We start from the raw sequence: 16,780 nt of genomic DNA, 5'->3' as shown, positions 1-16,780 counted from the left end.
AGCCTTGTTAACCTTGGTTATTTTCCTTGTACCCCTTGGCTTGGTGTAATTGTAGTTGTATTGTAATAAAGTCGTCTAAGTAACCTATATGTTTTTATATGTTTATGTGTTTTGTATTTGATTCTGTCTCATATATATATAAATATATGACAAAAGTATTGGGCCACCTACACATTACACCTACAGGAGCTTTTATGTCATCCCATTCTAAATCCATAGGAGTTGGTCCCTCCTTTGTAGCTATAACAGCTCCCACTCTTCTGGGAAGGCTTTATACAAGATTTTGGAGTGTGTCTATGGGAATTTTTGCCCATTCATCCAGATTTTATACACATGTGGCAATGGGACTGAATGAAACATCTGAATTCAATGATTAGGAGATATAGCCCATAATTGTAATTTGGTTTTTTAAACTTTGTTTTAAAAATTACTAATAAATCTACCTTCTACCTTTCTTTCTACCCTTCATATATATATGTATATATGTGTGTGTGTGTGTGTGTGTGTGTGTGTGTGTGTGTGTATGTATATATATATGTATGTATGTATATATGTCTTTAAAATATATATTTACTTTTGTTACACATCTAAACAAGAGCACTGAGTGTATTTAATCTTATAAATACCTGCGCACTGTATTGGATAATTGTCTTTCTTTTAAGCCACACACTTGTAAAAAAGCTTAAGTTCAAACTGTGCTTTTATTTTTGATTTTCTTTCAAAAAAAGGGCTGGTCTGTGCAATATTTTTGAATGTGCTTGATTATGGGTGTGTATTATATATGAATACACCCTCCCAGTGTTTGTACAGTCTGGACTCTGTGTTTGACGGTGCATTAGGATTCATTAGTATTTGTATGGCCCTTACTCATCACTGTATCATGTACATTTGGGTCATTAAAACTGTGCTGACTTTTTCATTGGCATTCTCTTATTTACAAAGCTGTTCTTGGCCTACTTCCAGCATATTTATGAGTCAACATTAGGCACAGAACTGAAAATGGCTATGCTCTGTTTATAAAGCTTGTTGTTATTGTCTACACTTAGGGTGCATAGGGAGTTTGGCAAAAGAGCCTTTATGTATGCAGCTCCATATATGTGGAATCTTCTGCAGAAAGACTTAAAACTGCACTTGTTGGTTCATTTATTTCATTTCAAAGCACTGTTGCCACTGTCAGGGTGCTGGTCTTCCACTTTTTCTTGTTTTTATGGTTCATTTATAAAATATATTAAGATACATTTTAGTTCTTGCTTGTAGTACCTTTATTTTGTACTCTTTTGTGTTTTCTGATAATTCCTTTGGAGTTAAATATTATAATTTTGTACTGTGTTGTCTGTTTGTAACTTATGTTGCTGACTGTCTTGGCCAGGACACTTTTTAATCTGAAGAGGGTTTTTCTGTTGGTTAGATAAAGGTTAAATAAAAATGAATAAAATAAGACCTATGTACTTTAAAGCAACCTTTAAAGAGGCTGTGCATGACAAAAAAAATTAATATGCATGGTGAATTTCGTGAGTGATCAGCGCAGTGGGGAGCTAATTAATTTATGAAATATATGATTTTTCAAGTGCATGATGTGGATGCTATTCTGCAAATTTACTGCACACACTGCAAGGTATTAAATGAAAGGAGTTAATTTAACCTGGCTTACACACACACACACACACACACACACACACACAAACACAAATTCTTCCTTGAAAAAAGGAAATAAAATATCTTCAAATATGTATATGTACATGTATATTTTTGAAATCCCACTATGTTAGGAACCCCCGTTTGATGGAGAAACTAAAATGCAAACCACTACCACATTTTTGGGACTGTTCTGTTATTTAAGACTATTGGAGAGATACTTAAAGCCCTACTTAATGTTTTCAAATGTGCTATACTACTTGGGAGTTATTTTTTGGATATATACTTCGAGAATGACCACAAAAAAAAGCCTAATTTTATTCTCACAAATCACCAATTACATTGTAAAGACAAGATCACTCCCTAACTGTTTACAGTCTTCCCTTTTTATTGTCTTTTTTCTCCTTTGTGGGTGTACCTCTAAAAAGACTGCTATGGGATTTGTGACAGGCATGGATGTCTGATGTAGGACTATGCATGGTGTGTGTTTAATGCTAAATGCTATTAAAAAGTAAATTTAAAAAAAAAAAAGAAATCTGCCTTTGTACACTGTAGTTTAGTGTTTCTGAGTGGTATTTAGGCAAGCAAAGGCAACACACACAGGTTTTTCCAGAGTAGAAGGAGGAAGCCTTGCAGCAAACGAGACTACCAATGCACATTCCCTCTTCTTCCCTCCCCTGCCTGCTCTGCTCTCCTCTACCACCCCCTCTCCTCTCCTCTCTGTCTGTCTCTCACTCCAGCAGAAACACTCCTCTGCTGAGTGTGGGGGGATGGGTGCACAGGCTCCAGCTCTCTCTCTCACCCTACTAACATTGAACTGCGCCGTACAGAAAAAAAAACAGGCCTTATCTACCAGACAGAGGATGCATGAACAGTTTCAAAGTCTCCCAACAATTAGAAAAATGGAGCATTTGTCCCCCTCCTCTCCTCAGTCAAATGAAGCAGACATTTTTGGCTTCCACAAAGGGTGTGTGCACAGCATTTGTGGTAATGAGAAATGTGTGTGTGTGTGTGTGTGTGTGCGCGCGCGCGCGCGCGCGCGCGTGGCTGAGAGAGTTTTTTTTAAATAATCATTTAATAGAATGAAATGCAAATGTATCTTAAGGTTTATGGGGCGTTTAATGTTTCGATTGGGTGTTGAGTAAAATTCAGATTTTGGGGTGTAAGTGGGTTTCTTTTCTCACTCTCGACACACAGAAACTGTCTACCTCTCTCTCTCTCTCTCACACACACACACACACACACACACACACACACACACACACACACACACACACACACACACACACATCTACCTCTAGGGGGCTTATAGGGGAGGAAAAAAAGGCAGGAAGTACCAGTGAGAAGGCATACTTGATCACATGTACAAACATCGGAACACAATTTAACATTCTGCCTGACACACCCCCCTAATGCACGGAGAGCACAGAGCTTTGCAGGCACATATAATTTCACAGCCACATCATACCACACAGGGTTAATGTGATTTCCCACATCAGTGCGAGCTCGCAAAGTGGATCACGCTTTATTTTAGACTGACTACAGCGCTGCATGAGAGGCAGCAGCGCTCACACGAAGCCTCGTGTTTAATATGCGTATGTGAGGGGTGTCTAGACTTTGTGTTTTAATGCTGGAGGAGCATTTTTTATTGCGGGTGTTGGGTTTTTAAATTCACAGTAGAGAAAGAGCACAGCAGTGGAAGAAAAGTAATCCACTCCAAGTTAAAAAGAGAGTTTTTAGTTGCTTTTTAAAAAGACAAGAGGGTCTTCCATCCCAGAGACCAGACACAGGGCCAGTTGTGCAGAAACAGATTTAATGTAGCTTCCTCTCCCCGCCTGACTTAATTTTTCTGCTCTAGCTGCTGGGAAAAGACGGAGCAGACTTTTGTGGATTTTGGAGAAGGATTTGCAAGCTCATGTGCCATCTGCTGGACAGAAGAGAGGCCCAACATGCAAGGACTCGCTCTTGGCCAAAGTCATTTCTACTTCTGATGATGTTTTCGATTCACTTTGTCTTTGTTAAACATTGCTTTATGGACATTATGCAAACATATTATTATTATAAAGTACCCTGGGATTTCTTTAGATACACTGGATTTTACCAAACATGTTGCACATTATCCATTTGTACTGAACAGGGAGCTCTGCATATGTATAATTCTGCTATAAAAAATATAGCAGTATAGCCGGTACCGGTGATACTCAACTTTCTTTGCCCAGGAGCCACTTTTTCTAAGTGATGGCAGGCCAGGAGCCAGTTAATAAACAAACTTTTTAATCAATATATACAATAAATGAATTGCCTGTTTTCAAGCTTTTGATGTCTGCTATACGCAGAGGTGTTTCTAGGATCTGAGGACATTCAGGGATTAGCTTGGACCAGGCTAAACTCTATTTATATGATTTTTTAAATGTAATCCGACACCTTACTTACATTCAAAGTACAAAAGAAAAAAAATCTAAATGTGAATCAATTTATTTTCATTCTGAATTAGAAAATGGTTGGTGGGCCACCTGGCAACCTATACTAAGATAAGATAAAGATGATACTTTATTGTCCATTTTCACAGAAATTTGACTTGTATCTTCAAACTCATCTGTAAGGTCATCCTCCAGCAGTCATCAAAAAGACTTTACAATAAGCAACCATATGCCCCTTCAACAGACACTATTATGTGACACACATTCACATTATATACTTTCTACATCCAAAAAACACCTATCCAGTCACAGTATATGTGTGTTTTTTAAAAAGGTGAAATATTGTGGTATTTTGTATAACATTTGTTCTAATATTTCTTAAAGCTTAGAAATCTAATTGGCTGGTTCTTAACCTGCTTAGTTTCTTTAACCTACAGATATTTTAATTTGTTCTTTAAACATGAAATACGTAGCGTTCATGTTAATATTTACCCATCCACTGCACACAAACGCTCAAATTTCACTCTCATCTCTGAGGCACTGCCGACTGTCAAGTTCCATTATATTCCACTGCATATCAAGGCAAATACACTGTCTGTTCTCTGTATCTTACTGTCAGACGCACTCAACACTAATATATGCATATGGCAGGAGGAAAGTCCTCTGTATAATCTTTGCCATACTTATCCAATTCTAAAACAAAACAGAGCACTCTTTTGTAATTTAATTTATGCAGCAATAATCTAAAATGAGCAGCAAAGAGTATCAACATGAATCTTTTATTTTTTAGTTCATTCATTCCCGTAGAGAAGATTTACAACTATGTTTGATTAATTGCAGTCACTTAACTGTTTTAGGATAAATATGACTTTCCCACAATGCCTTCCCATGGAAATTTTCTATAAAAATATGGGGACCACAAACATCTAACAAAACAGAAAATTGGGGCCTAAACATTTATATATATTTTGAATGTAAATGTATTGGCATTTAGTGAAGGTTTCCTTTTGACGAACACATTAAGTCACTCTGCTCTCATTAGTAACTGAAGAGAAGCTGTGCATTTACTCTCTTCAGTCGTCCTCATTGTGATTTTTACGAGGTGTGGTGCAACCTTGAAGCATCTACAGCACCCAAATTTAGTTCCTATCTCTCCACCGCTTTTGTAGAGAGCCTCAGAATTCAGGCCAAGTGAGATGGATGTTGCCAAGACTCCCCTGCTATACTGATGCTAAAAAGGCAACCGGTTTTGTCCTTTTATTTGGGCTTCTCAATTTACAGATCCATCATTTCCTCCTCCACAGTCTTTCCACTGGTTTCAACATACCGCTCTTGCACTCCAAGAGTACTGGAGTACAGTTAAGGAAAAGATAAAATAACACATTATCAACCTGCATATGGTGAGATTCAGGTGACTTTTCAGCACAATTTATCCCAAGTCATTCTGAACACTTTAGTATTCAGCGTTTGAGCCACCTCTCATATATCCTAAGGTTTCATTTTTAACCAGATGAGTCACAGTGAGTCACCATAGTGATTAGGAAAGGATACGAGTCGAACTGGAAGTCTGCCCCCACAGCAGCTGACATCATGGCCTGCAGATTCCTCTCCTCCAGGTCTCCAAAGCAGTAGCCATTGGCTTTGTCCACTGCTCGTAAGACCTGAATCATGCTCTCTCTGTCCTGGAAACAGAAAAGAGAAAATTTGAGATCAGGGTTTTTTCCGTTAAAATTCTCTGACACTTCCTTATGGTTAAAGGGTAACTTCAGTATTTCTCAACCTGGACTCTATTTTACCACGTTTTTCTGTCGAAGTGACTAATGGAGACAACAGTTTTTGATATTGCTCCAGGATTGAGCAAGAGGGCTGCAGCTGGCGGTGAGAAACTGAATGCATTGTAACCACTCAGGGCATTTGTGTACCATGAATGTATGAATACTTTTGCCACTGACAGGCTCAGATTGTTATTGTAAGTGACTGACAACTTAATGGAAAGGATCCCTACGGATATAAACCTTTTTGTTAAAGAGTAAGATCCTTTGTGTTTAACAAGAAACAGCCCTGAAATCACCATCGCCATCACCACATCCAGCAGACACCATTTAAATAAACATTAAATGAATCATCGTAAAACACACTTCCTTCAAGTCGACAGAAACAAAATGGAACTCGCAAAAGTTCGTCTCTCCCATGTTCCAACAACCACAACTTATGGTTTGGTAAAAATAAACCCTTAATTCACCCAGTTAGATGTGAAAATATCCTGGATCTATACACACCAAAGTTACTATTAGATTAAACAGAGTCTGGTGGTTCGGGCATCTGATCAGGATGCCTCCGGGGGTCCAACTGGTCCAACGCTTCTGTTTAAACAATCAGAAACGTATTCTTGACCAAAAAAGGTCCACCTCTGTAGGGATCCTTTCCATAATGTGGTCATACACTTAGAATAACAATCTGAGCCTGTCAGTGCAAAAACAAGCACTTTAAGTGGAAGTTAACTGACGGTGCACAAATGCCCTGAGTGGTTACATTGGAGCATGCTTTGCAGCTGCCAGCTATAGCGTTCAGTACAGAACCAATTTCAAAAATTGTTCTCTATTAGTCATCTGGACACAAAAACATTGGAAAACAGAGTCCAGGTTGAAAATGATCGAAGTTATCCTTTAAAGATTTGCTGAAAAAACTCACTGAAACCTTTATAATGTGCTGCTGTTTAAAGGTAACTGAATTTCTGGTTTATATCATTTCAAAATTATATGACAAGTCAGTGTTAGATATGACTTGTTCCATATTTCCTCACTATCTTTTCCTTTATTTTCCTACCAGGCAGATCTACCACATGAGCAATATGTGGTCTGCCTAATAACATAAGGCAGTGCAGCCTGTTCGGACTTTGAGCATGTTTATCATGGTTTAGTATTTTTGGATAAGCCATAATATGCCAATTTACACTGATGCTCAGAGTTTAGTATCGTGTCCTTCTCAAGGTCAAAAGTGTTGTTGCTCTTTTAAATATTCTGTGTTTAAGTGCCATTGGTAACCACGGTAACGACCGGCTGTTTAACTTCAAGGTGGTAGAAAACACAGAAATTCATTAAGGCGGAGTTTTCGCCGTGATGGAAACAATAGTGCCAACCTGCCATTTGTATAAATTACTAGTCCTGTGCGCAGCAGTGGCAGAGTGGTCTAGACTCTCGTCTCTGGGTGCAAACACAGGATCGTATCAGTCTCCATAAAGAAATAATGCCCGGCAACATATACAGTGTGCAGACAGCCCACTCCGTTTTAACAGTCCAATCCATCTGCGGAAAATTGATCCAGTGCTCAATTTCAAATGCTAAAAATGATTCATGAGTTACCTGCTGAAAAGATTAAATGTGTTGCGAGTGTTTTTAAGAAATTTCTTGGACGGTAGCCAGTTTGGCATAGGTGAATTAATGAAAGAGTCCAACTTGTTCAGACCAGTTCTACTTGGATATTAAACCCTCTTTGGACCCATCCACAAAAATATAATGAAGGAATTATTGTTATACTGTCCACACGTCTCTCAGTGGCCTTGCTTCATCAAATAGAAATAAATATCACACAAGAGGAACATGAATTACTATTAGGTGTCAATCTGCTTTCAGTCACAACATAAAGTGAGTCAAATGTTTACTCTGAAGTTCGGGAGTCACTCTGCCACACAGAAACTGAGCCTTCAGGGCTTCATTTGTGTACACGTACATGCCATGTTTGATATTGTTGGTCAGGCTTCATTAGCCTCTCTTCTCATTTCTCAGTTCTTCTACTCTTCTTTTTGCATCTTAGTCCCTCCCACCTGAGATGCCGGCAGAGGACGCAAAGAAGACACAGGAGGACTTGACGAAACAGCCGTTAAAAAAAAAAGAAAAAAAAAAAAAAGGAGACATTTATGGTTCGGCGCCGTCATTTTAAAGCAACGTCAATTAATAATGATGTTAAGCACAGCTACATCAGCTGTGTGTAACACCTCTTTCAAACGTCCCTCATGCCAAAAAACTTCCACAAGGGATGCACCTAAGTATCCTCATTCATTGCTCCTCCAACAACCCTCCTCTTTCCTAAAATGCATTTTAGGAACATCCTTCAAGATGTTTCGCTTGGATCGATTTCCAGGTCAAAAGCAGGAGGATGGAGGAGACAAGGAGGCACAAAACAGAGAAATGAGAAGAGCCGTAGATCTGTTGGTTTTGGATTTAGCTCAAAGCAGACTTGACATTTTGTAGTCACAAAGGAATAGTATTTTGTTTTTGTGAGCTTTGTGTGTTGCCAAGTGCATTATACTCTAGTTGTGTATTAACTTTCCTGCAGCAAGTAACCAACAACACCCAATGCCTGGTCAGATGCATCGACAGTCAGATCAAGAGAAACGTTTTTCTTTTTCGGTTTTACAGCATGGCTGCAGAGCTTAAAACCAGAGTTGTTAGAGAAAATGTTACATACATGAAATAACTACAGGCTGGTACAACATTTGACCTATTAACATTTCATAACTCATAATTTAAACGCAGAAGGTTGATGACAGCCACGTGCATTAGGCCTCTATATTAGCTTGAGCCACCTAAGTTATTTCTGAATCAGGAAACTCCAGTGATCTACTTTTAATTTATTAAAACACATTTCAGTGGGATTATAGGAATGTTAAGTCCTACTGGCCAGCATGTACCACCTGCAGTATAAAATCCATCGAGCCTGAGTTTCAGTCTTTGAAATATAAAACAAGAAGTGATTCAAAAACAGCAGAAATAGCGATACCTGTACATTGAGGGGCACAAAGGAGACGAGGCTGTAATCTTGTATGACCTCTGCCAACTTTTCATTTAGATGGTGGAATTTTTTAAAAAAGGGGTCTGCAGCCAGGTGATCAAGAAGGTAGGTCAGGTCCATGACCTCTGTGTAGAAATCAAGGTTGAAGGCTGTATACAAGAATACAACACAGGAAAAATGTTACAATAGTACATGAAATTATTACTAAAGTACACAACAGTTTCTAAATAATTTTCACTGGTGTATTTTTTGAGAAGGTTAGGATCATCTGTCCTCGTTTGTAATATTTTTGAGTGTGTTAATGTTTGTTTTGTTAGAAACGACAGCCCTCAACTTACCCAGTTTGCCATACTGCTCAATCAAGTCCATCTTGGAGAGGATGTTGACGTGTGGAAGCTCTACATGCAGCATGGTGGACAGTGAGGTACACAGAACACTGATGAACTTGGCTGGGTCAGCACAGTAGTGAGAGTCCACGAGGTGCACTGCTGTGAGCTTAAAGAAGCAAGAACGTGTGGGAGAGAGACAGTCATAAAACCTTCAGTCTTTACTATGTTAATGCTGGACTTCCTAGAGGTCGAACGATGTCGGTTTTTCAGGGCCAGTACCGATTATTAGTAGTTTATGAGACCAAGAGCCGATATTCAGAACCGATATATACATTTACATTAAAAATGAAAATCTTTCTGTCAAAGAATTTGAAATATAACAACTTCCAACACAGAACTTTGTTTAAATGCATTTTGCAAATGTTCAACCAAAACTGAAACTTTCAACATTATATACTGTAAGTTCCCAGCAACTTTGAAAAAAAAGTGACTATTTAAATGAAAAAAAAATGAGCAAATAAAAATAGCTGAGCTCCTACAAAGTAAAAGTTCCTCCCATGTTGACACTGTCATTAATTTTATCAGCGATCATTAAAATAAAATACCAATACGGATAATGGGCAAAATGCCAAATATCGGTCCCAATCATCGGCCAATAATCTGTCGACCCCTCATACAATCATAATGACTTTATAAATAAATTATCCATTTAGGGCTCAGGGAACATTATTTCCAACCATGAATATTTATGAAGCTTACCCTAAAATTCCACTTGGCGAGCTGTGAGAATATGTTTTTGACTGAACTCTGGTGGGTATAGAGCTCCACTTGTCCAGGACAGTCAAACAAAAAGTAACAGTCACCGTGCAGTTTCAGCTTGCTCTCTAACCAGTCCAGATTTGCCTCAACATAGTCCATACAGTAGAGGAGCCCACCGTTGGGCCCAAGCTTCAGACCCTCCATGACATCATCCAGGGTGACCAGCTCTGAGATATCCACCGCACAGCTGTACGGTAGTCCTTCATTGGCAGGGTCCATGTTCACCACAACCACCTTGCGTCCCAGATTAGTCAGGAACTCCTGCATCCCCTGACAGTAAGTGGTTTTTCCTGAACCCGGGGGTCCAATGACTACCTGGCCGAAGCGCAGGGAGGGTGTTACTCCAGTCTGGCTGGACATGGTTTCAGAGTCACTGGACTTCAGAGCTGGAGAGGATCACATTAGATGGGAGCAGGAGGCCACATGTGATCTCCTCTGCAAGATATCAGCATCCAGGTTTCTGTCACCTGAAAGGGGGACATCAGTCAGTGTCACATTTAAGCGGTTTTCCAACGTTTACTCAACTAAAGCAAAACCTTGATATGGTATTCACTTTCCTCTTCCTTCAAAAGCTTTTTTGCCTATTGCCAGGTCGCCTTTGTATTCAAGAATAAGTTTAAATAACTTGTTTGATTGAATAAAGGTTAAATTAAAAATAAAGTAAAAACTTAGGCAGGAGTATATACACATTTGAACGAGGAATATCGATACACTCAAGTACATTATAAACCAAAACTTCCTGTCTGTAGCTGATTAAAAGTTGATGTGGCCACAGGAAAGTCTAACTAAGGTTTGCTGCATTTTCTGGTACATTGTGGACATTTATTTGTAAATGTAATAAGTATTTATAGACAAATACCGTCTGCCGCCGTTTTGTTTGCATGCGTACAACGCTTGGTAGCTAACTGGCTAAGCTACTCTAAAGTACATCCGGGTTACGCAACAGACATGTCAAAATAAAAGCAGTATTTTTCATTTGATACAGGGCACCACACTAACCTCTGTGATTACAATGTGTGAATTTTTTAAGCCTAGCTCTTTATGTTGCATCATTAATATATTTTAATATCATTTCATAAAAATGTGACATAGGAATACAAGTTTCTGTGCAATTTCAGCTACTTTATACCAATATACAAAGACAAAAGTCAGCACAAGTGAAATTAAAGGTTTGAGAAATGTTTTAATTACAAAATCAGACAAATTTGTGTGTAAAAAAAACCCCCCAATACTATAGAAAAATAATTTAATCAAAGTCATCGTCTCGGTCCAATGCTGCCACCTGGCTGCCAGCCTCTGTACTTCATACTGGTGTTTGGTTGACGTCTCAGCAAGGTGTCGCCTCCATCTATGTTTTTGGGTTTGTCATACACTGTAGTTATATGAAAATCAGTTCTGGCCTTTTTTACAGGATGTATGACTAATTTCTCTCCATGATACCTGCAGAAAAGAAATACAATAGCACCAGGAAAGCATTAAAAACAATGTCCACTCGTGGCAAACCAAAAAATGCCAGAAGTTAAATTTGATTGATTTGCTTTTTTTGGATTCATACACACCCAAAGCCTCTTTTACAATTAGGATGTTGGCCCTCATTCTCAAGGGCATCAGGAATCCCACGCTGACTGTGTCCTAACCCTTCACCGTCCTTCCAGCCCTGCTTTTCCATCAAACGACGGCCAAAGCCCTAAAAAGAGAAAAAGTATTAGAAAATTGCTCATAAAGGCTATGGTAGAAAGGCTGGAGTCAAATTATAGGCCGCCACCTTACCTTAGTGAACCTTTCAAAGCTGCCAATAGACTGACTGTGTCCACATCTATCTTCAAGACCCTCCCTGAGCCTTTTTTCATACCGCATTCGGACATAGTCACGGGCATCCATGTCACCGCCATCTGTGAGAGGAAGAACTGGGTTAAAGAAAAACTGATCCTGCAGACATAATTCACTGTTTGGTCTCCTTCTAACGAGGTAATCGTACAGGCGTAAAACAAACTTGAGATACCTTTATCGTAGTAAACACTCATGTCAACGTCCCAGTCATCTGCTGTTTGTTCATCGAAATCTGAAAAAAAGGACAAAAGAAAATGTAATCAATACTTCAATAAGCGAATGCACTGAATTTAAAGTGGTAGTAATTAAAAATTATGCATATATACACATTTAGCTTTAAATGTCTATTACTGTAATCGCAGAATCGAAATTTAGCTGCCTAATTTAACAATACAAAACACTTGTGGTAGATTATATCGCCACTTTTTTTCCTTTACATTTTTTTTGCCTTATTGATTATATTTTATTTGTTCTTTTTTTGATGTATTTATTTTTTTATTCATTTATTTATTTTTGTTATTATTATTATTATTAATGTTGTTATCATTGTTATTGGGTTTGTTGTTGTTATTATTATTATTGTATTTATTGACTTACTGATCTATTTTTTAAATGTATTTTTATTGTTTATTTCTTTATGATTTAAGAGTGGAAACTGTATGATTCATGATTTTTTTTTTTTGCATACCTCCCTCTTCCTCCTGCCAGTACTGGGCATCAGTGTAGAACACCAGGCCCGAGCCGCCCTTCTCCCACTTCAGCTCAATCTCCTCTTCAAACAGCCTCTCTTTACTTCGCTCCTGGCTCGTTACATCATCATGCAAAGCCTCATGGCGCTCCCACTCCTCACAGCGATCATCATCCTACAACCAACAAGACGAATAATTGTAAAACAACAGTGAGCGGATGATGACAATTCAGCCAGCTGTGTTTTAAAGCCTACAGATGCTATGAATAACAGTGCCTTCATATTACAAATATATTAATGGCTTTAAACCCACGTCATCTGCATTTGACTGTGCATCCTCCTCCTCTTCTTCTTCTTTTTTCTCTGGCTCGTTTGTCTCTGTAGTTTCTGTGTGATCAGCCAGCAGCCTCTTTTCTGAGACTAGAGGAGCATAAGTGCCTGGTCCTGATATTTCATGTCCAGCAGCTGTTAGTACAGTCTCCTCTGTGGCTGGAAGTGTCAAAGTGTCCTGATACTGCAAAGGTACGTTGCCGTAACGGCGGTTGGAGCTGGTCTTGGGGAAAGTGAGTCCCAATTTCCGGATGAGGCGCGGAGGTAATCGGCAGGACTGGATGAGCTGTAGAAACACTTTCACTGGTGTGCCCACATTCCCATTCTGCATAAGAGCAGGTGGATTCAGCTCGGACAAACCTCTGAGGTCAGCCTCTGTGAAATGCTCCGTTAAGGAGACCCGATGCCTCTGCTCGTGTCTTGATTTATAGGGGAATGACCCATCATCTGAAGAGTAGAAAAAGAAAATTAGATGTACCAACGGCAAAAACATTTAAAAATCACAATAAAACAACAAACAAAGACAACTAGTTTCCGGTATTAAACAGTAACACCTACACAAAGGATATACTTCCTACACTTTGACTTACATTGAGAGATTTTCATTTTGAGGTTTAGTCTATGTATTAGAGGTGGAGGAAAAATCGCTACAGCACAGTATCGTGATGTTTTCTGTGGCAATACTGTACCGATACACGGACACCAAGTATCGACTTTTAATGTGATATAAATTGTAAATATTGCAAATATAATTTGCACTTTTGGTTGACCACTAGAAAAACTAGATAATACAGATACATAGATACATTTTGTTGCAATAAAAATGACCGAAGTGAGATGAACAGACAAAAAACTTTGTGTTATCAGATAGAACAGATGCTGACAAAGTTAAAAACATAAATTGCAATTGAAAAAAGGTGCTTAATCTCAGTGTATCACAATGTATGATATTGCAAGATTCAGCATATGGAAAAATGTTTAAAATCGCAATATATTTGTATCGTGACTTAAGTGTCGTGATAATATTGTATCGAGGGGCCTCTGATGATTCCCACTGCTGCTATGATTTGTTTGCTCCCTGGTTGTTTCTTTTCAAGGAAAATATCAAGCAAATGGTAATTATAACTTCAGAAAGACCAATAGAAATTTGCACCTCCTTTGTTCATGTTATTACAACCTATTCATCATAACAGGGAAACGACTAGCCTACGTGGGCAGTTTTTAAGATGTCAGATCATTTAGATAATTAAATATAATTTATTTTACAGACCGCCAAACAAGGTAAATATTTCTTTTTTTATTTTATTTTTTGTGTAAGTGATGTACTCCCTCTTTCGTCTTTCCCTATATTCATGAGTAACTCGACCAACTACTAAAAGTCACTAAAACATATGGAAAAAATTGTGAAGCCCCAAAAAACTGTTTGCATCTCTGTCTAGATCCCTGCTCTTCCAATGTCTCCTACCTTGCACCTTTGTGCTCCTTATTCGTTTACCTGATTATTTCTCCTTTTGTGTTTTTGGTTGCTTTTTTGTTTAAAAAAAATGTTCTCTTGATTTTCCATCATAATGCTATCTCTATTGTTTTTTTTTTTTGTATTTGATCGTATTGTAGCGTCATTTCCGACATTGTTTTTTGCTGCTATTCTCTAACTTTTGTCTTTGATTGTCTATTCCCTGTCTTGCTTTTTACATTTTTTTCTTGTGTTAAATGATTTGTTTTAAGTTATAAGATATCAATTTGAGCACTGCTTACTTGCTCTAGCATTAGGGGTCGACCAGTATTGGTTTTCCGAGGCTGATACAGATACTGATTATTTGTAGTTAATGAGACCAATAACCAACATTTGGAACCGATATGCATTCACAATAAATATGACTATCTTTCTGTCAATATTTAGAATCTGGAATAAAACAAACTCGGCCATAAAATTCTGTTTAAAAGACTTTGGCAGGTGTTTAATCAATACTTTCAACATCATATATAGAAAGTTCCCAGCAATTACATTTTTTATTAAAGTCAAAGGAAATTTAAATTGAAAAATGAATAAATAAAAATAGCTCCCTGAGGTTTTACAAAGCAGAAGTTCCTCCCATGCTGACACTTTCTTTGCACTTTTTAAATAATTAATTTCATCGGTGATCATTAAAATAAAACAGATACAAATAAACTGCAAAATGCTAAATACTGTCCCCTTTAATCAGCCAGACGACCCCTACTTAGCATGATTCATTATTTTAAGAATAAATAGATATTAAAGAAATAGATATTAAACAAGCAATAGATGTTAAAAAGGAATACTGGTTAAAATCAAAGAGTACATGGGCCCATAATAAGCATGGCTATTGTTTTTTATAGGGTCTAGCTCCCAAAACATGTTGTATATTTGAAGTTTCAAGCGCTCCCTGCAAAACCACAGAAGAAAGGCTATCATAAAGCTGTTATTTAACTGTACTAAGAGAGAAACACTCCCCATAACAAAGCGAGACAAAAACGACAACATCGTCATCGTCGTCTAACAGCTCAATCACACAGTGACTTCATACCACTAACCTCTGTCCTGTGAAACTTTTATTCTTTTAATAACACACCGTCGGGCCAGCCAGTCCCCCTTCGAGTCAATCCAGTGATTCCCCGCATACATCCTGACAAACCTGTCAGCATCTTTAGCGTGAAGAGACACGATACAACAGCATGATTTCGCCGTCTGCTTCTCCCCGGAGCTGTCTTCTTGTCGGTCAGCCTCCGGAGCGTTTACGTTAGAGCTGCCCTCCTCACCGTCACCGCACTCGGTGTTTTCGGAGCCCTCGGGCTCCCTGAGGACCTCCGGTCGATGTCGGTAGTGAAAACACTGAAAACCGCCGCTCTCTATGAACTGACTGAAATAATTTCTCAGGTCTGCGGAGCGAAAGGTGACAGGGATGTTACAAATCGCGAAATACACAGGGGGTGCTACTTCAGAGTCCGCCATGATTGTTTTTCTCCTGAACAAGAAACGTCATCGGAACGGCTTTCAGAACTGACGTCAGATCCGCTTCACGAGACGTTAGATAAAGCTAGTACTTTGCAGAACTTTACATTATTATTATTATATTATTGGCTGATTCATCAACTGTTTTTGTGTCTCCATCAGAATTAAGTGCAAGGAAATATGTTAGAATGTAATAAAATTAAATAATTTATCAGTCATTACTTTTTTATTATGTAAAAAGTATCCATCTGTGTGCTGTTTTTGCCAGATCTCATTTCTCCCTGAGCCAGATTATGGACATTAAATCCATCTTAATTTTGCATTTTTCATTGATCTAATGACATTATTGACACAAATACCAGTTTTGATTAATTGTATGGTGTTGTAAGATGTGTTAATATTTCGCCTTATTTAATGTATTTTTAAAAAAGAGATTCCTCCCATTTTCACCATGCTTTACAAAATGTAAAGTGCTTTTAAGCTGTCATTTTTTAATGATTTTAAATATGCTTTTATTTTGGTGGTTTGAATCTCTTTTTTAGTGCTCATGTTTTTATTATGTAGCACTTTGAGCTCCAAATGTAGAGTGCATTACAAGTAAAATCTATTATTATTATTATTATTATTATTATTATTATTATTATTATTATTATTATTATTATTATTATTATTGGTGACCACAATAATAGTCATGTGACAGGAGAGCATATGGCTCCATGGAGGGAGGTGAAATAAGAAGAAATCAAGTTAAAGTTTTTATTCAGTTTAGAATATTATATTTATTGGCTGTCATTTCCAAACAGCTCATATATATCCTTTAAATATAGAAATGACAGAAAGCACGTTTTAAAAATTGTGACAAAATGTCATTCAATACAATCTTTTCCATAGCTTTGTTTATTGTGATGGATTAGACAAATGGTAATGGAAATACTGTATCAATAGCCTACATCTCTGTAAATATGTT

At 37.9% G+C, this 16,780-nt stretch overlaps 2 protein-coding genes across 2 annotated transcripts; both read right to left on the bottom strand.

Annotated features, from left to right (window-relative positions):
• Nucleotides 1-4,820: 4,820 nt before the first annotated feature.
• gpn2 (GPN-loop GTPase 2) lies at nt 4,821-10,996 on the bottom strand. Its single transcript, XM_042490163.2, has 6 exons — nt 10,854-10,996; nt 9,935-10,461; nt 9,185-9,341; nt 8,835-8,995; nt 5,607-5,737; nt 4,821-5,403 (listed from the first exon to the last, which is right to left on the bottom strand). Exons 2-6 carry the CDS (start codon nt 10,352-10,354, stop codon nt 5,331-5,333), a joined length of 942 nt encoding a protein of 313 aa, XP_042346097.1. The 5' UTR covers nt 10,355-10,461; nt 10,854-10,996; the 3' UTR covers nt 4,821-5,330.
• A 161-nt stretch (nt 10,997-11,157) lies between these two features.
• gpatch3 (G patch domain containing 3) lies at nt 11,158-15,851 on the bottom strand. Its single transcript, XM_042490291.2, has 7 exons — nt 15,396-15,851; nt 12,826-13,289; nt 12,513-12,687; nt 11,997-12,056; nt 11,765-11,886; nt 11,554-11,681; nt 11,158-11,434 (listed from the first exon to the last, which is right to left on the bottom strand). Exons 1-7 carry the CDS (start codon nt 15,811-15,813, stop codon nt 11,251-11,253), a joined length of 1,551 nt encoding a protein of 516 aa, XP_042346225.2. The 5' UTR covers nt 15,814-15,851; the 3' UTR covers nt 11,158-11,250.
• Between the last annotated feature and the right edge of the window lie 929 nt (nt 15,852-16,780).

The sequence above is a fragment of the Plectropomus leopardus genome, chromosome 11 (assembly GCF_026936395.1).
Source record: "Plectropomus leopardus strain MGB_pleo_1.0 chromosome 11, ASM2693639v1, whole genome shotgun sequence".
NCBI lineage: Eukaryota > Metazoa > Chordata > Actinopteri > Perciformes > Serranidae > Plectropomus > Plectropomus leopardus.
Note: the sequence above shows the minus strand (reverse complement) of the source record. Positions and strands in the feature narration are given on the sequence as shown.